Here is a 26,324-nt window from a genome sequence, read left to right on the forward strand (position 1 = left end):
GCTCTCAAATGATGGGGGACTCCACCGACGCCAATAATCTGGAAAAACACAAGGTCATTATATATCGGATCACGTCTAAACACACGCGAAGAAAGACTTAAGCAGGAAAAAAACGTTAGCGGACAAAACCGGGGAATGCCGATAGATCAAGTAATCCCGCAATGATGAACGAATTACACAACATAAACCTTCCTCTGCTTCTCCCCTGAACTTAAAGATACCGAAGTGCCTACGAATGGATGTTGAGCGCAGCGAGCAGACGTAAATGTCTTGTTTACCAAATGCCATCACAATAAACTCTGAGTTTGCATCAAGATGCTTGTCTGGACGTAAAGAAGCATTTGATTAATCAATCTAAAACAGATCTTAAGGAATAAAAACCCAGATGATCTGGAATACTTGTCTGAGTATGTCGTTGGCAGTGGGAGCCACGTGCAGTATTATCATGCTCAGCAATTGAAGTTATTGTGTAGAAAATATCGGACAGTTACACAGCCGAGGGCAAAAAAAAAAAACGAGCGCGAGGAGAAACTTAGTACATGGAGCTAAAATAGATTGTCCGTGCTTTAGTAGACCATGCACGGCTACCGATGGCTTGGCCAATCGCTTGGCCAATGGCTCGTACACGCAACGAATCGTAAAAGTCCGTAAGTAGCGACCTCCGAAAGAAGTAAGCCCACCCCCCATCCCCTGAAAATAGAGGATCTAAGGTTCAAAAGTACAATATTTTTCCAATCAATAGCCTGAATAACGTACGATAAACTGATGACGACTCAACTAGGGAAGGTATAGCTTATTCCAGGAGACGTCATGAAGCGCCTTGGTAAAACAAACTCCGCAAAATTTTCATCAACTGACAAGAAGGTACTAACAGGACCCTTTCTTCAAATTGAAATTACTAAAATTGACAATTTTGCATCATTTTTAACAGGAACGCATAAAAAGAACGTTTAATCATATTGAAATTAAAAACTCGACCAAAGCAATTAAATATTTATAAAGCAGACTAACTAGCAGCGCATCATGAACAACATAAATTTGAACCGGAACGAAGAATTTCTAAACGATTTATAAGAATTCAGTGTTTTTAGGAATTACACCCACAGCCTTAGGGAAATACAGCCCTGTTCTGATAGCATTAAAAAAAAAAGAACCCAGCCAGAGATACTTACAGTAGGAGACATTTCCCTTCCCTCGTGTGGTGAGAGATTCTCGCCCATATCAACTTTCTTTTCTCCCGTACGTTCTCGCGCGTTCCGGGATGCGCCACGCTAGCGTTTTAGGTGCAGGGGTCACAACCAATGCTTACCTAAGTTTTTAAAGATGCTACTTTTAGCCCTCCCCCAAATCTACACACGTGTATTTCACTTGTGGAAAACTATCAATTTGCACGGTGTTTGGGTTAGAGATTCTCGCCCATATCAACTTTCTATTCTCTAGTAAGTTCTTGCGCGTTTGGAGATGCGCCACACTCGCGTTTTAGGGGTGGGGATCCCAACCAATGCTTAGTTAACTTTTTAAAGATGCTACTTTTAGCCCTTACCAAATCTACACACGTGTATTTCACTTGGGGAAGTCTATCGATTTGTATAGTGCTTGGGTGATTTATTCTCGCCCCCATCAACTTTTTTTCCTCTCGTAAGTTCTCGCACGTTAAGATGTGCGCCACACTCGCGTTTTAGGTGCAGGGGACCCAACCAATGCTTACCTAACTTTTTAAAGATGCTCCTTTTACCCTTCCCCAAATCAACGCACGTGTATTTCATTTGTGGAAGTCTATCGATTTGGACACTGCTTGGGTAAGAGATTCTCACCATATCAACTTTCTTTTCTCTCGTAAGTTCTGGCACGTTTAGAGATGGGCCACACTCGCGTTGTAAGTGCAGGCACCCCAACCAATGCTTACCTAACTTTTTTACGATGCTACCTTTAGCTCTCCCCCAAATCTACACACGTGTATTTCACTTGTGGCAAACTATCGATTTGCACAGTGTTTGGGATGCAGATTCTCGCCCTTATAAACTTTTTTTGCTCTCGTAAGTTCTCGCACGTTAAGAGATGCGCCACAATCGCGTTTTAGGTGCAGGTAACCCAACCAATGCCTACCTAACTTTCTAAAGATGCTACTTTTCGCCCTCCTCGAAATCAACACACGTGTATTTCACTTATAGAAGTCTATCGATTTGGACAGTGCTTGGGTAAGAGATTCTCGCCCATATCAACTTTCTTTTCCCTGGTAGGTTCTCGCACGTTTAGAGATGCGCCACACTCGCGTTTTAGGTGCGGGGAACCCAACCACTGCTTACCTAACTTTTTAAAGATGCTACTTTTAGCCCTCCTTCAAATCTACACACTTGTATTTCACTTGTGGAAAACTATCGATTTGGACAGTGCTTGGGTTAGAGATTCTCGCCCATATCAACTTTCTTTTCTCTGGTAGGTTCTCACACGTTTAGAGATGCGCCACACTCGCGTTTTAGGTGCGGGGAACCCAACCACTGCTTACCTAACTTCTTAAAGATGCTACTTTTAGCCCTCCTCCAAATCTATACACGTGTATTTCACTTGTGGAAAACTATGGATTTGGACAATGTTTGGGTTAGAGATTCTGGCCCATATTAATTTTCTTTTCTCTCGTAAGTTCTCGCGCATTTAGAGACGCGCCACGCTAACGTTTTAGGTGCAGGGGTCACAACCAATGCTTACCTAAGTTTTTAAAGATGCTACTTTTAGCCCTCCCCCAAATCTATACACGTGTATTTCACTTGTGGAAAACTATCAATTTGCACGGTGTTTGGGTTAGAGATTCTCGCCAATATCAGCTTTCTATTCTCTAGTAAGTTCTCGCGCGTTTGGAGATGCGCCACACTCGCGTTTTAGGGGCGGGGATCCCAACCAATGCTTAGTTAACTTTTTAAAGATGCTACTTTTAGCCCCTATCAAATCTACACACGTGTATTTCACTTGGGGAAGTCTATCGATTTGGATAGTGCTTGGGTGATATAATCTCGCCCCTATCAACTTTCTTTTCTCTCGTAAGTTCTCGCACGTTAAGATGTACGCCACACTCGCGTTTTAGGTGCAGGGAACCCAACCAATGCCTACCTAACTTTTTAAAGATGCTACTTTTAGCTCTCCCTCCAATCTACACACGTGTATTTCACTTGTGGAAGTCTATCGATTTGGACAGTGTTTGGGTTGGAGATTCTCCCTCATATCAACTTTCTTTTCTCTAGTAAGTTCTCGCACGTTAAGAGATGCGCCCCACTCACGGTTTTGGTGTCGCGATCCCAAACTATGTTTATTGGACTTTTTAAAGATGCTAGATTTGGCCCTTTCTTAAATCTACACACGCGTATTTCACTTGGGAAAGTCTATCGATTTGGACAGTGTTTGATTGGAGATTCTCGCCTATATTGACTTTCCTTTCTGTCGTAAGTTTTCGCGCGTTTAGGGATGCGCCAAATTCGCTATTTAGGTGCGGGGATCCCAACCAATGCTTACCTAACATTTTAAAGATGCTACTTTTACCCCTCCCCCAAATCTACACACGTGTATTTCGTTTGTGCAAGTCTATTGCTTTGGAAAGTGCTTGGGTAAGAGATTCTCGCCTATATCAACTTTCTTTTCTCTCGTGAGTTCTTGCGCGTTTACAGATGCGCCACACTCGCGGTTTTGGTGTCGAGATCTTAAACTATGTTTACTGGACATTTTAAAGATGCTAGATTTGGCCCTTTCTCAAATCTACACACGTGTATTTCGCTTGTGGAAGTCTGTCACTTTGGACAATGCCTGGGTTAAAGATTCTGGCTCATTTATATCTTTTTTTCACTCGCGTGTTTTCTCGAATCAGTTTAGAGTCCCTGGGACTCAGAAGTATCGCCCAGGTTTTTGGAAATCGACGTAAAGTTGGTTAAAATAACGATGCGCGTAGCCCGGTCTCGGCGACTTTAAGCACTGTCCAAATCGATAGACTTTCACAAGTGAAATACACCTGTGTACATTTGGAGGAGGGCTAAAAGTAGCATGTTTAAAAAGTTAGGTAAGCATTGGTGGGGTTCCCCGCACCTAAAACGCGAGTGTGGAGCATCTCTAAACGCGCGAGAACTTACAAGAGCAAAGAAAGTTGATTTGGGCGAGAATCTCCAACCTTAGCACTGTCCAAATCCATAGACTTCCACAAATGAAATACGTTTGTGTAGATTTGGGGGAGGGCCAAAACTAGCATTTTTAAAGAGCCTTGTAAGAATACTTTCGGATTTCCACACCAAAAACACGAGTTTGCCGCATTACTAAACGCGCGAAAACACGCGAGTAAAAAAAGATATACATGGGCGAATATCTTTAACCCAGGCATTGTCCAAAGCGACAGACTTCCACTAAGTGAAATACACGTGTGTAGATTTGAGAAAGGGCCAAATGTAGCATCTTTAAAAACGTCCAGTAAAATTAGTTTTAAATCCCGACACCAAAACCGCGAGTGTGGCGCACCTCTAAACGCGCGAAAACTTACTAGCAAAAAGAAAGTTGATATAGGCGAGAATCTCTTACCCAAGTACTGTCCAAATCAAAAGACTTCCATAAGTGAAACACACGTGTGAAGATTTGGGGGAGGGCTAAAAGTAGCATCTTTAAAAAGTTAGGTAAGCATTGGTTGGAATCCCTGCACCTAAAACGCGAGTGTTGCGCATCTTTGAACGCGCGAGAACTTACGAGAGAAAAGAAAGTTGATACAGGCGAGAATCGAATCTCTCACCCCATGAGGGGCCGCAAATGACTTCTACTGTAAGTATCTCTCCCAGTTTTTTTTTTTTTTTTTCGATTCTACGAGAACAGGGCTGTATTCCTCTAAGGCTGTGGGTGTAATTCGTAAAAGCACTGAGTTCTTATAAATCGTTTAGAAATTGTTCGCCCCAGTTCAAATTTATGTTGCTGGCACATGGGTGGGCACTTTATATGTAGACCGTGATGTAAGATACCTTAAACCATTTTTATTGTTCATGATGCACTGCTACGTTAGTCTGCTTTATAAATATTTAACTGCTCTGGTCGAGTTTTTAATTTCAATTGATTAAACGTTCTTTTTATGCGTTCTTGTTAACCCTTTGAACACGAAACTTTCGCCAAAAAATACCGTTTTAAACCGTTTATTCAGGGTTGTGGGCTGTGATGACGCTAAATAAGCCTAAGTTTTGCTAAGAAAGCTTTTTTTCGCCAAAAAGAGAGATTTTTCGAGGATTAGGTACAAAATTGAGCAATATTTCAATTCCGGGCAAGTAGTGGTATGGGCTAGTCCAATACAGATTTGACAGGTATTGTGATGCAAATGAAAAGGTATTGTTATGGAAATGAGTTCTATTGTTTTCTCGAGTTTGACGTATCCATAGTAACCAGACGCCCCGCCCCTTTGACGTCATTAATCTCGTTTCCGTGTTGACCGAGTAAAAAGCCTGGTTTCTAACATAAACAAAGAAATCACGCAATTTTAAAGTTAACCCATAACTTTAATATCAAATGTTTCCCTAAAATTACAGGACAGAGGCGTATGCTACTCCATAGTGGATTGCGCTCAACTTATGAATGAAACTATTTACAAAAGTGTTTACAAATGGCACAACAGTTCAATGATGTCCACGTCCTCGTTTGTTCTTCTTTCATAGCCATAGGGATATGTTTTGAAGGTGTAGGGATCTGTCACCCGTTTTTCGTACACAAGCTGGTACTTTTTCGTCTGAGAGACTGTGGTCAGTGAGTACTCTTTGGAGTTTCGGACGATGTGATAAGGCTTGTAAATATCAGTTTGTCGCGTTTTCTCGAGAGGGCGTTGAATTTCGTCTAAAACATTTTGCCGCAACACTTGATAATTTAACTGCTTGCTACCTTCACTGTTTAAAGAGATTCCCCTCACTTTGCATTCTTCTTTTTCTTTCTTCGTGAGGTAGCCATAATTTTTCAGTGATGAAGTCGCCTTCTCCCGACTCGTGCTTGAAATCACCGAGAAAGTCGTCAAGGGGAGGTTTGTTTTCATGAGGTAAACTGGAAAAAATAACGCTGTTGGTGTCTGTGTACTGTAATCGTTCTTGTAGCATGTCCAGAGCTGCATACAAACAAAGTCGAGCCCAACATGTCGTTAAACAAGCGATGAAAATGCTGAGGTTTGGTGAGACAGGTTTGTCATTCGATCTCAGTTTATAGTGAATTTCAACGATGTCTTCAGACAATACACTCACGTAGCAAATGTCATTTACATCACTTTCATGGAATGCACTGAACCTCATAGGATCCCCGAACTCTTTGATTTGAGTTTTGTTGGTGCGCTGGCCAAACTTCCCCCACATGGAATTCAACATCATTTTTGCAAGGCTACGTTTGCCGGGATTCTTTTCAATGTTGTGGCGGTTGAGTTCCATGCCCGCTTTCTCTTTGTAGGATCTCAGATGTTCTTGCTGTTTGACGGGATCATTGCCTACATGAGCTAGCCAGCCGCCTGCCTCCTCTTTAATCTTAACCATGTATTCACATAGTCTTTGAAGAGACCTTTCCTCGTTTCAGAAAAATGCCACACTTCGTTAATGTAAATTATTTTGTAGCCCTTCTCAACGGCTTTGTTCAGTTCGGGGGTACACCATGTACCTGTAATTTGTCTTTCACTGTCGCTGTGACTGCAAACCCAGGACCGTTGTAGCATTGGTTTTTCCGTCTCTTCTTGTACACAGGCTCTACATAGCGGGAATGTCGGTTTACCATTTTCACGCAGTGGAAGTACTGGATGAAACAGTTTTTCTGGAGGTAAAATTGTGACTTTGGCAATCCCGAAGTAATTTTGGATGTCTGTGTCTTCCGGCTGAAATATAATTTCAGGGTGGTCGACAGGATACTCAGCATTCTTATTGATGAACAGATAGAGAGATGTAAAGTCATAGTAATGAATCTTCTCTCCTGAGGCGATATCAGCCAGATGATAAAGTTTGACAGCGTTTGCTCGTCCGCCGCAGAAGGCATCACGGGGATTTAGTGGCTCCACCAAATCGAGGCTGGCTACAAAGTTCCTGACGTCCTCCCTTTCTTCTTTCATTTTCCGCCAATCACGTTCCCACATTTCGATGACGTTGTAACCTTTGTCACGCAAGAATTGAAGTTTTTCCTGGGTGCAGAGATACACGTCGGCAGTGTAGCGATGCTCCAATCTAAGGTTTGTTTCGGATCTGTTGGGATAGCATTTACGACAGCCATGCCGAAAGCAACCTTGAAATTTGCAGACGGTGTTCGTAGTTGCATCGTAGCCGTCCACGGTGTAGCGACTGTTGGGGATACGGTATTCCCCATCATTTCTAACATGTTGAATTCTCCCACTGATCTGACTTTGTTGCCACAGTAGATATTCCATGGCAACTTTCGATTGATTTGTTTTTAGTCGCCAACCGTGGAGAGGCTCGGAAGCAATTGTGTTGGCTTTCATTCGGTTTTGTCGTAGGTGTGTAGCATAAAGCGACTAGGAATAGTTCTACTCTCCTCCTCCCTTCCCCCCCCCCCCGCCCACCCCCATTCCCCTGGATGGGATGCCAGTCCATCGAAGGGTTACCCCCAGAGTTAAATTCGCCCGTACAGGTCTATAAGCCTGCGTGAAGAGGGGCAATCTGAGAGTAAAATATCTTGTCTAAGAACACAACACAATTTCCCCGGCCATGGCCCGAGCTCGTACCGCTCGATTCGGAGGCATGCGCACTAATCATGAGGCCTCGCAACCTCTTTCAAGCTCTTTATCCTCACTTTTTAAAGTTGCTGAATGACACATAAGACAGGTTCAACCACTTTTTGGAGAACTGGACCAGAATTGCATTGATGAACAGTCGTTTGCAGAAACTGTTCACAGTGCCGGAAGTCCAGTGCAAAACGGCTGGGGTTCATCGATTGATGGCACACTACTGAGGCCATGTTGCGCAGACCCAGAAAAAAATTAGCAAATTTTGTTTTTTCTTTTACAAGAAGATACATGGCTTACGGTTCCAGGCAGATAGTGCAACTGGCGAAATAAGAAATTATCATGCGCAATTTTAAACCAATTGTGCGTGTTAATTGTTTTTAAAAGTGCTTTCACAGTGTTCTTTGTATGAAGACGTGATTAATCACCTCAGTTATGCCCACAACTTAAGCAGTTGTGAAATTAAAGCCTGAAAAAAAATTCAGACCAGAACGGGATTTGAACACATGACCTCTGCCATATCGGTGCAGTGCTCTACCAACTGAGTTATATATCAAGCCAATTGGGAGCTGGCCACATTGTGAATTTGTAACATACCCGTAGATATTGAAGAATACAAATGAATATATGAACTACACATATTTGGACTGCGGAGAATGATATGAAGACATGATTGATCATCGGGCTTTATTTAATTTCACAACTGCTTAAATTGTGTGCATAACTGCGATGATCAATCATGTCTTCACATCCGATTTTCCGTCCTCACCGAGCCTGTTCGCAGGCTACTCAAAGTCCTTTAATTTTCAACCAGTTGTTGTGCGTGTACCTTTGATTAAAATCCATACTTGTCTAAATGGTAGTGTGACTTTAAATCACTTTTCCTTACCTCCCCCCGAAACCTACACACATACAAATATACCATCATAATTAAAGTGAAAAATACTGCAGTGTACAATGAAATGTCGTTTGTCTCACGATGCTGTCACCAGTGACCCAATCGCCTGATGAAGACTAGCAGCGTGCATTCGAAACATCGCTATAACATCACAACTGATCACATCGTAAGAACAAGGATGATACTTTGGTACTACTAAATATTTAAGATGTGCCGTTTTTAAACGTTAAAATTAATTTTTATACTTTTTAATTTGGTGCAAACTAATTTCAAAGCTTCATCACTAGAGCTGGAAGCATTTATTCGCAACTCCCCCTGCTTCTTTTTAACTTGCTTTTACTAGCGCGACAAAGAGAAATGTAGTCTGGAAAGTCGCTGACTTTCGCACACATTGCGTGCCTTTGCTTGCATGCCTGTAATTGGGCTAAAATATTCCCAATTTCTCGTGTTGACGAATTTGGAGACGATGTCTCACTAAGAGCCTGTCTAAGTTTTATGCAGGATGCCTGAAGGCATTCCGCGTGATCAGTTTAATTCTTTGTGTACCGCTTCTTGGAATACACGGACACTGAAGCATAGATTCCCGTTAAGTCATCCAGTTTTATCTTCCAATGAGTGCGCAAATTTCACCCGGAGCCGATTATAAGGTATTGTGTGTCCCTCAGTTGATGTCTCATTAAGGTAAACTATCAGTCAGTTTTACTTTCTTTACGTTCATAGCACGTTTCGGAGATTCGGAGTTAATCAACTGATAAATTTTAAAATGTGACTGCTTACATTCTGATATTGGCGTTCTTGCCAGGCAGTATAATTTATGTTATGAATTCTCTGAAGTTATTGTATGTAGTTCAATTCTTATGTCAAGGTAACTGGCAGCTTGAAAAAGACTAGTAACTTCATAATCAAAAAAGGCTGCGAAACGCGGGTTCAAAAATGCTTTCCACTTCTAACAAAAGACCTCGCCAGTTTTGCATTTGCGCTGAAGCGAAGAAGAATTGGAAAACTGGGCAAACGTTTATTTCAAAAGGATTTTTACGAAAATCTCACGTTCTGTCAGTTCTATCGAGCAGGTAGTAAGTTTCGCCTACCGAAGCACTTTCACTTTTGATCTTACATAGCCATAATACATTGTTAAAAAAAGCGTTCTGTGGGTCTTTTGTTCTTGTTTCGAGCCTGGCTGATGCAAAAACGTTTTAGGCAGCCAGACTTCAGAAAATTACTTTAGAATTTGACAACTTCTCTGCCTCACATATTGAGTTGAATCGAATTTTTTCACTAGGTATATTTAGAAGACGACCAGTGTCAGATTTTTGAAATTAAAGTCACGCTTGAATATCGATTGAACAATTTCGATTTCGAGTCTGTTCACTTAAACAACAATGAGTTGTCTGGTGACAGACCAATGTAATTATCTAGCCATGCATGTAGGTTATGGAGGTGCATTGTTTCGATGGACATAAGTGTTGCAAGGTATCCCGACGTGCCGAACAAACATCCCTTCGAGAGTGAGTAGCAATCCTTTCAGTCCCTGAATGATACGGAAACTGCGATTAGTACTGGCAATGTGGACCAGTTTGGTCCGAGTGCGACTTAAGTTTTAGGTTTTATGCAGGATGCCTGAAGGCGTTACTTGTAATCAGTTTGTTCCATTCGTTATGCACGACGTACAATCTGCTTTCCATAGATTCCGTCAAGTCATGTAGTTTCGTCGTGAATTGAGTGCGCAGTTTTGACCTGGAATAGATTAAGGTACCGTATATCTCTCGTTTGATGTCTCGTAAAGACAAATTAGCGGTAAATTTTACTTTTTTCCGACTTTCTTGATGATAATTTGCCCCATGGTTAAGAGGTTTGGAGTTAATCAAGTGATCAATAAACAGCTACTGTTTACAGTTGTTAGCGTTCTTACAAATCCGTAGATACTGATTCCTTTGTAGTCATCGTATCTTGTTTAGAAATTTGATCAAATTTAGTGAAAACTCAGTTGAAAAAGACAGGAACTTCATAATCAACTAATACTGTGTAATGCAGGTTTAGGAATGCTTTCTACGGCCAATGAATTCCATTCAAACGTCTCCAGTTTTGGCAGTGCCCTGAAGAGAAGGAGATCTCGAATTCATAAAGATGGCAAACGAAAACTGAGCTAAAGTCAACCTTCACAGTCCGGTTGTTCAAAAGAGGGTTAAATAAACCTTGGATTAGAGTTAATCTGTAGAATTCTCTAACCAAGGTGAAACCTTGTACAAAGCAGGGCCGGTTTGTGCGTTGGTTCGTTATTCTTGGCTAACTCGAGAAATGTCAGAAATCAAATTTCAGAGAAATTAATTCACGATTTTCAGATTTCCATACACGCACTTTAATTACTTGCGCAATCATAATTTGGCGCTATTTCAAAATCGAAAATTGTAAATTACCTTTTTTCGACGCCTTATTTTAAGATCTCTTTTTCTGGAAAGTTGTTTGTTATGTTTCCCAAAACAACTGATAGCACGCACACATTTATTTATCGGGTAAAATGTTCATAATATTCCGTGTTGACGAATTTGGAGACGACGACTTACTGAGAAGCTGTCTAAGTTTAATGCAGGCTGCCCGAAGGCGTTACGCGTTATCGATTCGTTCCATTCATGTGCAACGCTTCTTGAAATGCATTCCGACACATAGATTCACATAAAGTCATCCAATTTTATCGTCAATTGAGTGCACAATTTTCACCTGGAGTCGAGAAAGGTACTGTTTGTTCCTCATTTGATGTCTCCTAAAAAAAATTAGCAGGGAATTGTCCTTTTTTGCGGGTTCCTCTTGGTTTGTAGCATGTTTGCGGAGTTAATCAACTGATGAGTCAATACTTATAATTTATAGTCTGCTTTCAATGTTGGCGCTGTTACAGAATCAGTAGTTTGTCGATCTTGTTGTAAATGTATGTATTAGTGACAATTAATTTGAAAAACACTGGTAACTTCATAATCACCAAACGCTGTGGAATGCATGCTTTCCTCTGCTGAAATTACAACATTGAGACTTCGTGTATTTTTCCATCAGTTGTGTTGAGTTCGAGGAGGAGCAAAATTCCAATTCACGAAGTTGGTAAGCAAGAACTGAGCAAAAGTATAGTTTAACAAGGTAAGCTTTGCAAAGTTATCTATCTGTTTTATTTAGCGGGTAGTAAGTTTTCCCTTACCGAAGCACTTTCACTTTTGATTTTTTTTATAATTATAATACAATGTACAAAAAGCCAGCCCTGTGGGTTTCAGAGATTTGAATCGAGAATGGCTTATTCAAAAGCGCACAAGTCTTGGCACAAATCTATTATTTCGGACTTTTGTAACGCTGGTATGGCCAGTGAGGAAATGTGTATAAATTTATGGAATAATGAAAATGGACAAGAAATGCAGCTAATTTAACTATGAACAGAAAGGAAATTTAATGTTTAGTCATGAAAGTCCTCTATTTCTCGTGATGATTTTTCACATTCGCCAAGAGAGATCTTACGCACTTCGTATTAAGCTACCGAAAGTCAAGAAAGTGGCGTCAGACTGCCAATTACGAGACGTCAGAAAATTATTCACACATTTGACAACTTCCTCTGACTCACATATTGAGTTGGGTCGACTTTTTTCTGTAGGTGCATTGAAAGCGCCGTCTGTTGCAAACTGAAATATACGAACATGCAGTTTTAAGCTTATTTTCAAGATTTTTGATATTAATGTGGAAATTGAATACAGTATTCGGCAATTTCAATTTCGAATCTAGATCACTTAAAGAATGCTGAATTGTCTTGTTCGGACCATTGTAATTATATGCAGCCATATTTGTGGGAGGCCCATTGTTTCACTGGATATAATAAGTGCTGTAAGGTATCCAGCAGTGACCAAACATCCCTTCGAGAGGGAATAGCAATGCTTCCAGTTAATGAATGATACGGAAACTGTGATTGTGGACCAATTTGGTTCGGGTGCGACTTTAGTTTTTGGTTTTATATGGGATGCCCGAAGGCGTTACGTGATCAGTTAGTTCCATTTTTCTGTGAACCGTTTCTTGGAATGCACGCCGACACATATTCCGCTTTCCATAAATTCACCGACATTGATTCATCCAGTTTAATCGTATTAATCTAGCGGCAGAGTTTTTACCTGGAGCCGATCAAGTCGATCAAGGTACTGCATGTCGCTCAGTTGATGTCTCTTTGAGGTAAATCAGCTGACAATTGTACTTTTGCAGGGTTTCTTTATGTTTATAGCTTGTTTAAGAGATGCAGAGTTAATCAACTGATCAATGAATAATCTAGTGTTCCTTATCATCTTGCTGTAAATGTATGTTGTCGAATTCTCTGTGGTTATCATATGCAGTTTCATACTTTGATCAAGTTGAGTGACAATGAACTTGAGAAAGACTTGTAAACTTCTCATAATTAATAGACCAACACTTACTGTGGAATGCGCCTGTTGTGGAATGCTCGCCATTACTGATATTATTGAGACTTTGCCAGTTGTCCATAAGTTGTCATCAATTCGAGGAGGAGCAAAATTCGAATTCATAAATCTAGAAAACGAGAAAATGTGGAAAGTTCTCTATCTTCTTTATCAGGCGGATAGCATGGGTTGTAAGGTTTTCGCTTACCGAAGCACTTTCACTTTTGATTTTACATGACTGTAATACGTTGTTAAAAGGAGCGTTTTGTGGATCTTGTGTTCTTGGGTTCTTGTATCGAGCTTAGCTGGTTTAAAAGCGCACATTCAAGTCTTTAGCAGAGATCTATTATTTCAGACTTTTTTTTTTTAATACTGATATAGTTAGTTGGAAAGTGTGTATAAATTTGCAATGCACAAGAAATGCATGCTCATTTAACCATGAACAGACAGGAAATTTAATGTTCAGTAATGAGTGTCAGCTATTTCTCGTGATGATTTTTTACATTCTCCAAGAGAGACCTTACGCACTCTGTAGTAAGCTACCGAAAGTCAAGAAAGTGATGAAAGACGACCAATTACGAGCGTTCAGAAAATTACTCAAAAATTTGACAACTTTCTCTGCCTCACACATTGAGTTGGGTCGACTTTTTTTCTGTCGGTGCATTGAGAAGACCGTCTGTTGCAAATGAAAATATACCAACATCCAGTTTTAAGCTAATTTTCGAGTTTTTCGATAGTAAACGTGCACAACTGAATACATGCAGTATTCGGAAATTTGTTTAAACAATTCTGAGTTGTCTTGATCTGTCAGACCATTGTAATTATCTAGCCATGTTTGTGGGGCGCACATCGAAAGTAGTTTAGATAACAGAGACTATAAAGAATATTCAAGTCAATCTGACATATATTCGTTTTAAGGGCACTTATAGGTGACGTTTGCAGTACACCAGCATATATGTTAAATCCGTCACTGGTGGTGACAGGACCATTAAATCATTGTTCAGGGTCTCTGATCAATCTGCATGTCTAGATTTTTGGCTGCGAGTCGAGAAAATGATAGCCTTCTTCAGATTATATACTTAAATATTTTTTGTGTGATTCCAACATTACAACCTTCACAACCCGTTTGTCCAAAAGAGGGTTTAATTAGGGTTTTCAGATCGATAACAAGTATTCCTTTTAAGAGTACACTAGTGACTATTGCAGTACACCAGTATACAGCTAGTTTTAACTCTATCATTGGTAGTGATCGGACCATTAAAGCATTACATACATATCAGTAGTTCAGGGGTTCTGATCAATCTGCGTGTCTAGCTAGATTTTTGGCTGCGAGCCGAGAAATTAATACCCTTCTGCAGACTAAATACTTAAATAATTTTCGCGTGAATCCAACATTACAACCTGCAGAGTCCGGTTGTCCAAAATAGGATTAAATTAACCTTGGATTAGAGCTAATTTGTAGAATTCTCAAACCGCGGGTGAAATGTCGTTGTTCAAAGCAGGGTTTGTGGGTCGGGTTGTTATTTTTGGCTAACTCGTGATATTGGCTTTCTGCGAGGTTAAGTTGGTGCCAGAGTGAAACGGACGTGTTTGATTCCTTTCCCTAATTGAAATATTAACACTTTGTTACTGGCTGTGTGGCCCAAATCGTCCATGCCAGCAACCAAAAAACATGTCTTATGTCCTGGTTACCTCTTGCTCATTAAGTCAGAAATGTCAGAAATCAAATCAAATTTCCGGATTTTACTTTCTTATGTCTCCAAAAGCAATCGCGTGAGTACATTTATATTTCGGCTAAACTGTTCATAATTTCCCGTGTTTGCGGGTTTCTTTACGTCTGTAGCATGTTTGGGGAGTTAGTCAACTGATAAGTCAACACCTACAGTTGACAGTCTGCTTTCGATGTTTGCGTTTCTTACGGTATGGGTAGTTTGTCAATCGTGTTGTAAATGTATGTCATCGAGTTCTCTGTAGTTATCGTATGTAGTTTCATCAAGATTAGTGACAAATAATTTGAAAAAGACTGCTAACTTCGAATTCATAATCACCAAACGCTGTCGAATGCACGCTTTCCACTAATGATATTATAACATTGAGACTTCGGTAGTTTCTCCATCAGTTGTGTTGAAGCAAAATTCGAATTAACAAAGTCGCTAAACCAGAACTGAGCAAAAATTTAATTTATTTCGATAAACTGTTAGTAAACAGTTAGTAAGGTTTTAATTTCTTTACCAAAGTACTTTCACTTTATTTTACATGATTGTAATACATTGTTATACTAGAAGCGCCCTGTGAGGATAAGAGATTTATATCGAGCCCTTCAGGTTTAAAAGCGCAAAAGTTTTGGCACAGATATGTTATTTCAGACTTTAGTAACACTGGTATGGTTAGTTAGAAAATGTGTATAAATTTAAGGAATAGTGGAAATAGTCAAGAAATAGAAGAACATCCTAGCTGTCATGAACAAACACCCTTCCGGAGGGAGAAGCAATGCGTGTCTTGTAGTCTCTGATCATAAATGCTTCGAAATAGGGATTAGCACAGACAATGTGGGCCACTTTAGTCTGAATCGCGGCTACTTTATTTTTTTAGGCTTACCTTGTCTATGGATAAATATCCAAAATCAGGAAAATCGAAATCAGTTGAGATTATATATGATAAAATATTAAGGTAATTCCAAGGTCACTTATAATAATTTTTCCGTAAATCCAACCAAAAAGGTATTAAATTGAACTTAGAATAGAAATAATCCGTAGGTTTCTTAATTACATGTATAACCCGAAGGTGAAACGGCCTTGATCAAAACAGGGTTTGTGGGTTGGTTTGTTATCCTTGAATAACTCGAAAAATGGGTTTTCTGTGGGAATTAGTTGTTGCCAGAATAAAGCCTGTTCGATTCCTTTCCTTAATTCAGTCAAATATTGATACTTTAGTGCTGGCTGCCAGACCCAAATGCTCCATGCCAACAACCGGCCAGAAAAATGTCTTAGAAATACTTATATGCTGGTTACTTTTCGCTCATTACGCCTGAAAGCGGTGAAAACTTTTGAAAATATCTGTTTTTGTTTTCAAATTAGAAATCAATTTTCGCGGAAATTAATTATTCACGATTTTCAAATTTCCATATACAATTATCTGGCTCGACAGTTGCGCCACCAAAATTTGGTGCCTTTTCAAAATTGAGGCGGAGATAATAACATCGCGTTCGCATTTCAAAGTTCCATTTTCCCCTCTAATCTTAGGAATTCTTTATCTGGAATTTTATTTTGATATGTCTACCAAAACAATCGCATGCATACATTCTTTATCGGTTAAAATGTTCATAATTTCCCGTGTTGACGAATTTGGAGACGACGACTTATTGAGAGCCCGTCTAAGTTTTATGCAGGCTGCCCAAGGGCGTTACGCGCGATCGATTGGTTCCATTCACGTCCAACGTTTCTTGACATGCAATCAAACACATAGATTCCCATAAAGTTATCCAGTTTTATCGTTAGTTGAGTTCATAATTTTCACCTGGAGTAGAGAATGGTACTGTGTGTTACTCAGTTGATGTCTCTTAACAAAATGGCGGGCAATTGTTCTTTATTGTGGGTTTCTTTACGTTCAATTAACAAATTACTCAATACCTATTGTTTACAGTCTGCGTTCGATATTGGCGTTCTTACAGAATCAGTAGTTAATCTGTCAATCTTGTTGTAGATAAATGGTATCGTATTTTCTGCAGTTATCGTATGTGGTTTAATCAAGATTAAGACAATTAATACGCAAAACACTGGTAACTTCATAATCACCAATCGCAGTGGAATGCATGCTTTTCACAAATGATATTATAAAATTAAGACTTCGCCAGTTTTTAATTCCATTGGTTGTGTTGAAGCGAAATTCGAATTAACAAAGTCAGTAAAGGGGAAGTGAGCAAAACTTTAGTTTAACAAGACGAACTGTGGAAAGTTATCTATCTTTTTTATCAAGCGGACAGTAAGTTTTCGCTTACCGAAGCAATTTTGCTTTGCTTTTACATAATTTTAATTCATTGTTGCCAGAAGTGCATTGCGAGATTCAGAGATCTGTATGCAGCCCGGCTGGTTCAAAAGCGCACAAGTCTTGGCAAAGATCTATTATTTCAGACTTTAGTAACACTGGTATTGTCAGTCAGAAAATGTGTATAAATTTAAGGAATAGTGAAAATAGACAAGAAATGCATGCTCATTTAACCGTGAACCGAGCGGAAATTTAACGTTATTGATAACTGGATGTCATCTATTTCTCGTGATGATCTTTCACATTTTCCAAGAGAGACCTCACGCGCTTAAGCAGTAAGCTACCGAAAGTCAAGAAAGTGTCGTTAAACCGCCAATTACGAGACTTTGACAAATTTATCTGTGTCACATAGTGATCAGAGGAGTTAGGTTGTTTTTTTCCCTGAAGGTGCATTTAGAAGACCGTTTGCTACGAACTAAAATATGCGAGCACGCAGTTTTAAGCAATATAGTTAGTAGGTTTTTAATTATATTGTGTCCCGAATTAGTAGAGGGGTAGAGGGGTGTTTCCTGTCGGCTAAATATTTTTCGCCACGTAAATAACGTTTATATATGTTATTTCCGAGATTTTTTATATTTATTTGCAAATTGAATACAGTATTCGGCAATTTCAATTTCGAATCCAGATCACTTGAACAATGCTGAGTTGTCTTGTGTCGGACCATTGTAATTATCTAACGTGTTTGTTGGAGGCACAGTTTTTCGCCGGACATCACAAGTATTCTAGGGTATCCAGCAATGAACAAATATCCCTTCCAGAGGGAATAGCAACGCTAGCAGTCGCTGAATCCTTAATATAGATTCCCATCGAGTTTTATCGTTCATCGAGTGCTCGATTTTTACGTGGAGCCGGTTAAGGGACAGTATGTTGCTAAGTTGATCTCTTAATAAGGTAAATTAGCAGACACGTGCACTTTTTGGGTTTTTTGACTTTTATGTCAAGCGATAGAGCTATAGGAGTGCAGTTTAAGAGCTAGTGGAGCAAAAGTGATCATTTATAGCTACTGTTTTAAGTCTTTGTTGCTATGTTTGCATTCTTACAAATCAGTATTTCTTCTATCTTCTGGTAAATTTATGCTACCGAATTCTTTGTGTTTATCATATCTAGTTTAATACTTTGATCAAATTTGGTGACAATGAACTTGAAAAAGAGTGGTAAACTGCTCATAATCAACTAACACTGTAGTATGCGCCTGTCCAGGAATGCTTGCAATTACTTACACTACTGAGACTTCGCCATTTGTTAATTGCACTTGCGTTGAGAAGCAAAATCCGATTCTTTAAAGCTAGCATGCGAGAACTTAGAAAAAGTTTAGTTCAAAAAGATAATCTGCGGCAAATTCTGTATTTAATAATGAGCGTGCAGTTTCCGTTTATCGAGGCACTTTCAGTTCGGATTTGACGTGATCAAACGACATTGTTAAAGGAGCTGCCTGATACAAAGATAAATTCATTGTAAATACTCTAGCTCCGCTTATACCGTAAAATCCCTCGTTAAAGCCCTGGGCTTATATAACTTCATAAGGGGTGGGCTTATAAATGGGGGAGGGGGGGGGCTTATCTCCGGGGAGGCAAATAAGCGGAATAAAAACAATGTTTCGGAACGAGGGGATAAAACGTAGCTGAGAAACGACTTAAAGCTAACATGCCATTACATTTAGAGCTCTTACCTTATTACCCGTCACGGTATTACCATATTATTACCCTGTTACCCTATTAGCCTATAACTTCCAATTAAAAAGTTTATAAAGAAGCGCAAAGGGAACGCACTTATGCATTAGATGGGCTCATGCCCGGGGGTGGGGGGGGGGGGGCTAACAACCGGGGGAAATTTAACGTGGGATTTTACTGTATGATATAAAGATAAATAATCAGAAAATTGTACTTCTTTGCGGGTTTCTTTAATATTGTTTAAAGCTTGTTTTCGATGTTGGCGTTTTTACCAATCAAGAGTTTTTCAATATTTTGTGGTAGATTCATGTTACCGGATAATGTATAATTATGAAATCATGACGATATCAGTGTTTGTCCTTTTCTAGGGTAGGGTGGATGTGATATTTATTTCGTTATGAACACATGCCAGAGGAAACATCGAACGTCTGATATTGACATGGCACGTCTGCAATATGCGGGAGTTAGTTATGAGACTTGTTATAAATATATAAATTCTTTCTAAATCTATTTATTTGCAAATGTAACTTGTATTGTATATATAGTATATCCAGGTCAGGCGCTTCAAAACACTCTCCGTTTCTTTTTGTTCTAAGTTTGTTCCAAAAGATCCTTTATCACTCTGATAAGACAAGGATTATAGCCAACAAATGGGCACTTGTCTTTAATAAGAGCCCTGCTTCCGACATCTGTGAGGGATAAATCTTTACGGTATCAGTGTTTTTTTCTCCTCAGGAAGAGTGCAAATGATATTTAGTTTGTTTTGCAGGCCTAAGTTTCTTAGTATTTTAAAGTCAAGCACGTAAAAGCAATCTTTTTTTTTTTTTTTTTTAATCTTCCAGGATCTCCGGCAGGTCTTTGGTCATTGCTGATAAGGAAGGATGGCTCTGCAGCCGTTTAAGGACGAGCAGTTGAACTATTTCAAGTTTGCCTCTATTGTACTGAATGAATTCCCCAAGGCTTTACGCCAAACGTTCAGATCCATGTGGGACAACACCTTTGGACACCTCCATGGTTTCCAACCCTGGGATGACTCTATTGTGGTAAGAAATCTGTTTCTTGGTGCAGAAGGTGCCAGGACCAAAGTTCCCACAAACCTCTCTTACGAAGAATGGGATTGTACAGCCCTGTTCCAGGCCACTATTTACGCGCGGTCCTTCGCTTTGCCTGACAGCACTGGTCACGACAAGACACTCAGTGATCTCTATGTGAAGCCTCGTAAGTTGGCCCATGGGAGTTTCCATGTCTCTGTGGTGAGTCCGGGTGGAAATGAGGCTGAGACATTTGCACTTGCAATTGACCAACTTCGACTGCTAAGAAATTCACTTTGTCACTCGACCAATTGTGAAATAGTCAAAGCAACATTTGATCTATACGTACAATATGCCAAAGATGCGTTCAAAGCTCTTGGAGTCAAGACAGACCCCATAGATGTCATTGGTGGTTTGACTGAGTCGGACTTTCCCACAAAAGAAGTTCGCAAGTTGGAGAAAGCCATGAAAGAGGAAAGCCGAGCATACATCAAGTTTCTGGAGGACGTGAGCTCAGATATCGCTGCAATGAAGGCAGTCAATGCAAGTAAAGAAGACATCGCCCGGTTGGAACAAAAGATCAATGACCTGAGTGAAGTTCCAGCTCAAGACAAGCCAGGTGAAAATTGAGTGGTAACATTGTGGGTAAATAGGCGCAATCTAATTTCGTGACCTGTAGTGAGGGTGAATTCATAACTCCATGGACACCTGCTTTTTATCCTCTCTTAAATGAGCACTGTAAAGTGGTTAATCATCACCAGAGAGCAGATTTTTGTTTTAGACGCACTAAGCACCCATTTGATTTCCTTATTTCTCTTCGGGTGTGCATTTTCTAGCCTCAATTTAAAAAGCACGAAGAAAAGCCAAAAGAACGAAGCAGAATCATGTCCTTTTGCAGATTAATCTAAGGCTCAGATGAAAAAAGAATCCTCATTGACAGTGATTAATTGAACCAAAACTTTCCGATATCTGCACTATCAGTAAGCTTATGTCATAAGAGAATTGGTTGACACTTTTAGCTGTGAGTCTATCGACTTATTTGTTTACTTGAGATGGGAGAGCGAGAGAGCACTCCAAATGCCGTCGTGAACAACCGTAACACTTCACTTTGCCCTCCGACAGACTCTCGCGTGCGAACTCGAGAGACGCAAATTAAGCATGAACCAATTCTTGTTATATCATAAGTCAGATTATTCTCGTATTTTTATTATTGTTAGTTATGATCCATTGGAAGACTAACGTATAGATGACGTTAGTAACATGTTTTTTTGTTTCTTTGTTATAGATTCCGTGTTCCCATGCGTCTGTGAGCAATAGATCACAGATGTCGTCAAAATTTGGTAAGAACAACAGGGACACACGCTATCGCCTGTTGTGCTATTTGTTTTCTCTTACCACATTTTGACGTCATTTGTGATCTATTGCTGAACAGACGCACGGTAACACAGAATCTATTTGTTAAATTGAGACAAATTAAATAAACGTAAGCATGCATTATATGTCTGGTGATGATGTAGGCTTGCGCTTATGCCGAAAGCAACTTTTGAGCCTTACCTCCCCGTCACAGAAAATTGTATATAGAAGAGATAACGTGACAAAGGGCTAATTGATGGCTGGCTTTCTAAAACCCAACTTGAAAATCTCCACAATAACGGCGACAATAGAAGTTGAGGGTTAAGAGAGTAACTCTACAATATAGGCACTATTAACAAGGTAATGCATCTCAGTTGCAAGCTATTTTTAGATCACCGCTGGTTTCATAAATCCCAGGTGGGTCTAGAAATAGATAATCCTGTGACGAGCGGTTTATATGCATTGTCATCCCCCATAAAATCTTCCACGCACGCGTGAAAGCTTTATCCACTGAAGATCCTTTTCTTTTTATGCCACGAAACTTTGGAATGACCTACCTTTTTATATCAAACAGTCTGAGAGCATAGCGAGTTTCAAAAAGAACCTTAAAACATTTTCATTTTTGTAATACGTTTTAACCTAGTCGTAGATTTTAATAATTGCATCTTTTAGTTAGGTTTTTATTCTTTTTAATCACAGGCAATTGTAAGCGCATTGAAAATTCTAAATGCGCAATAAGAACCTTATTATTATTATTATTATTATTATTATTATTATTGTTATTATAAGAAATAGGTACCAGGTCCATAAATAGCTTGAGAGGGACTAACTAAGGGAAAAGGCCTATATGGGGAATAAACTCTCTTAGTCCTCATCCTCTCTTGAAAGCGGTTTCATGGAACTAATTTTAGCAACTTGAGTTAATTAAGAAATAAATAAGTCGATGCATTACAGAACAAATAACGTTGATATATTAGGTCTAAGTCGCCATAGTAATTGGAACACGTAGGTACCCAGGACATGCCCTATTACTGCAAAAAATTAAAAAATATATACATTCTTCATGATTATTAGTACTAGTGGTTTTATTTTGTGTTTCAAAAGGTTCAAGGCCATCTCTGCCAAAATCATGTCTGCTACCAAAGGTTCCACACTTTACTGGCCGCCAAAGAGAGTGTGAAGAAATCGCTGGTCACGTGGCTTCTGGATCAACCCGAATCGTGTCGATCTGGGGCTCACCCGGATTCGGAAAAACGTCGGTTGCAATCGCCGTGGGACATCATCTCCTTTCTCAGGGATTGGCCGTGTACTACCTGTCCTTACGAGGAGTTCAATCAACAGCTGATCTAGCATCAAAGCTTCTTAGCCTTTTCAGACGACCTGTGGCAAGTGATCAACAAAACCAACAGCTGCTTTCAATTGAAGATGAGCTTTTCCACCTTTTAAGCAAAATGTCAGATCCTTTCACCATATTTCTGGATAATGCTGATGAGTTATTAAGTGGAAGACCGAAAGTGAAAGAAGATTTCACACGTTTCCTTCAAGACGTTCTCAAACGAACCGACGAAGCGACATTTGTCATAGGTACAAGGGAATCTTTAGAGTTTATGAATATGCAATTCCAAGGTTACCAGGCAGTAAGAATATGTCCATTAGATGAGTACTCTTCTCAAAATCTGATTCAGGAATTAGTCCCAAAAGGTGAAGCAACCGCCTCTGACAGCAAACGAATTTCGCAAATTTGCGGACATGTACCTTTGGCCATGAAGTTGCTGTGTGCCGCAATTTCTGAAGATGATGTTGAACCGAGTGAATTTCTAAATGACTTAGAAAGTGATAATGTTGTGGTGATGTTGGACAATCCAGATTATCCAAGCCATCTGAGATTGAAACTCCTATTTGACTCTTCTTTCCAGAAACTCTCTCCTGAAGAAAAAGAATCTCTTGCGTCCTTGAGTGTTCTTCCAGAAAGTTTCGATCTATCGGTAGCCGCAGCTGTTCTGGGTAAATCACGAACTCCTGAGGCAACCAGGATACTACATAACCTTCGGAGGAAATCTTTTCTTGATTCAAGTACCAAGCCTGGGTCATTCGTAATGCATCAGCTAATCCTATCATTTGCAAACCAAAGGGAAGAGAATGAAATGAAAGAAACGATTCTAAGATCAAGAGCCCGCTTGTGTACATTTTACGTCTCCCGATTTGAGAAGCTAAACGAGAAGTTCTTGACAGGTGATTCCATGTCAGCATTTGTTGAATTTTATGAAGATGAACAAAGTATTACTCGAGGTTTAATAGAGGGCTGCTCAGATTCTAAAAAAGCTAACAGTGTGTTTGAGGTCTTGGTGAAGGCTGAGCTCTTTCTATACTCCCTTTACTGGAGGGAAGGATCCAAATTTAACAAGATTTACGACTCAGCTTTACAAATGGCTAGGACGCTCAAGAAAAAGGTGTCCTACACGCAATTACTTGTTTCCAAATCTTTGTATCAAGTAACTTGGGGCACAAGAGGCAAAGCCATGCGGCTGCTTTCTAAAGCGAGGAATCTTGAAGAGTCATGTTCTCCAGTCTCAGTTGATGATAAAGGAAAACGTTTGTGTTATAGCGGTGTCTATCTTCTGGTTAACGGCCAAACAGAGGCTGGAATTCAGTCCTTAGAAGAGGCTGTTTCTTTAATGACTGGCACCCCCGAGAAAATTATTCTTAAAAATATTGCTATTCAGATCCTTGCTACTTATCATCGCTTCAAAAATAACTCGTCTGGAATGTCAGAGTTCTTCAGCAAGTCAATTCACGAATGCCAATCACTTGGAACAAAACATCTTCTTTTCATTCCTCCAATGGGAGGCACAGCAAAGAAAACTAAAGAAAAGGAAAGGACACAACAGCCGCTAAAATTAGAAATTATTTGTCTTGTGCTTGATGCAGCAAAACATTTAATGGACACTGAAACCAAGCGATGCATAATCGACGCAGCCCAAGAAATAACAAATGGTATCAGAAACTCGCCAGTCCCAAGTTCACTAGGTTCATTTATTTTCCAGTGCAATGCCAATATCACACTACAGTGTGTTACGAGAGAAGACGAAGGCGCAGACAAAATGCCCAAACAAAGAATTAGTAGTTATCATGAAACGGCAGTCAATCTACACAACAGACCTACAACAGCTCCAGCTCAACTAACACGCACTGCCAACGAACTACCAAGGCCAATAACAAGACAATCATCACGGATACGAAGGCCTGTAACAGCTGTTACGGAACAACCCTCCAGACTTGCTGACAGCTATCATTCACTTGAAAATGGACAACATCAAAATGACGACCTTATCTCAGCCACTCCGTCTAAAAAGCAAGCTCTTAAATCAAACATTGAAGAGATTAGAGCGCTTGATATCAGGCTTAAAATCTTTGGAGAAGAACACTCAAGCACAGCTGACAGTTACCATTCACTCGGGGACACACAACATGCACAAGGCGACTTTTCCTCGGCTCTTCAGTCTAAACAGCGTGCACTAGACATCAGGTTTAAACTGTTTGGAGAAGACCACGCAAGCACAGCCGACAGTTACCATTCACTCGGGGAGACGCAATATGCTCTACACGACTTTTCCTCCGCTCTTCAGTCTACTCAGCGTGCAGTGGATATAAGGTTTAAACTGTTTGGAGAAGAACACTCAAGTACTGCTGACAGTTACCATTCACTCGGAGATATGCAACATGCACTACATGACTTTTCCTCAGCTCTTCAGTCAAAACAGCGTGCTCTTGATATCAGGCTTGAACTGTTTGGAGAAGACCACGCAAGCACAGCTGACAGTTACCATTCAATCGGAGACACGCAACATGCACAAGGTGACTTTGCGTCAGCTCTTCAGTCTAAACAGCATGCACTTGATACCAGGTTTAAACTGTTTGGAGAGGACCACTCAAGTACAGCTGGCAGTTACCATTCACTCGGAGACACGCAACATGCACTAGACGACTTTTCCTCAGCCCTTCAGTCTAAGCAACGTGCACTTGATATTTGGTTTAAATTGTTTGGAGAAGATCACTCAAGCACAGCTGACAGTTACCATTCACTCGGGGACTCGCAACATGCACAAGGCGACTTTTCTTCAGCTCTTCAGTCTAAACAACATGCACTTGACATCAGGCTTAAAATGTTAGGAGAAGAACACTCAAGCACAGGTAACAGTTACCATTCACTCGGCGACACACAACATGAACTAGGCTACTTTTCCTCAGCGCTACAGTCTAAACAGCGTGCACTTAATATCAGGCTTAGACTGTTTGGAGAAGAACACTCAAGCACAGCTGACAGTTACCATTCACTGGGGATCACACAACATGAACTAGGCTACTTTTCCTCAGCTCTACGGTCTAAACAGCGTGCACTGGATATCAGACTTAAACTGTTTGGAGAAGAACGCTCAAGCACTGCTGACAGTTACCATGCACTGGGGATCACACAACATGAACTTGGCTACTTTTCCTCAGCTCTACAGTCTAAGCAGCGTACACTGGATATCAGGCTTAAATTATTTGGAGAAAACCACTCAAGCACAGCTGACAGTTACCACTCACTTGGGGATACGCAACATACACAAGGTGACATTTCCTCAGCTCTACAGTCTACTCAGCGTGCTCTTGATATCAGGCTTAAACTGTTTGGAGAAGAACACTCAAGCACAGCTGACAGTTACTATTCACTTGGAGACACGCAACATGCCCAAGGCGACTATGCCTCAGCTCTTCAGTCTACTCAGCGTGCTCTTGATATCAGGCGTAATCTGTTTGGAGAAGAACACTCAAGTACAGCTGACAGTTACCATTCACTCGGGGACACGCACCTTTCACGAGGCGACTTTGCCTCAGCTGTTCAGTGTACACAGCGTGCACTTGATATTAAACGTAAACTCTTTGGAGACGAACACTCAAGTACAGCTGACAGTTACCATTCACTCGGGGACACGCATCATGCACAAGGCGACTTTGCCTCAGCTGTTCAGTGTACACAGCGTGCACTTGATATTAAACGTAAACTCTTTGGAGAAGAACACTCAAGTACAGCTGACAGCTACCATTCACTCGGGGACACACAACATGCACAAGGCGACTTTGCCTCAGCTCTTCAGTCTACTCATTGTGCTCTTGATATCAGGCTTGAACTGTTTAGAGAAGAACACTCAAGCACAGCTGACAGTTACCAAT

General features: G+C 40.3%; 1 protein-coding gene across 9 annotated transcripts in view; it reads left to right on the forward strand.

The window, feature by feature from the left end:
* The window catches only part of LOC145485100 (uncharacterized), an 82,247-nt gene that overhangs the window by 51,910 nt on the left and 4,013 nt on the right, over positions 1-26,324 (forward strand). For 2 of the 9 annotated variants that reach the window (XM_081463748.1, XM_081463749.1), the window contains 2 exons: positions 19,581-20,376; positions 22,215-26,324. The exon at positions 22,215-26,324 is cut by the window's right edge and continues 4,013 nt beyond it. In XM_081463748.1, coding sequence (XP_081319874.1) covers positions 19,608-20,376; positions 22,215-26,324 — 4,879 coding nt within the window. In that variant the 5' untranslated portion in view covers positions 19,581-19,607. The other 7 variants (XM_081463741.1, XM_081463744.1, XM_081463743.1 and 4 more) reach the window with 7 other exon arrangements.

Source organism: Orbicella franksi, chromosome 4 (genome assembly GCF_964199315.1).
Source record: "Orbicella franksi chromosome 4, jaOrbFran1.1, whole genome shotgun sequence".
NCBI classification, from domain to species: Eukaryota; Metazoa; Cnidaria; class Anthozoa; order Scleractinia; family Merulinidae; genus Orbicella; species Orbicella franksi.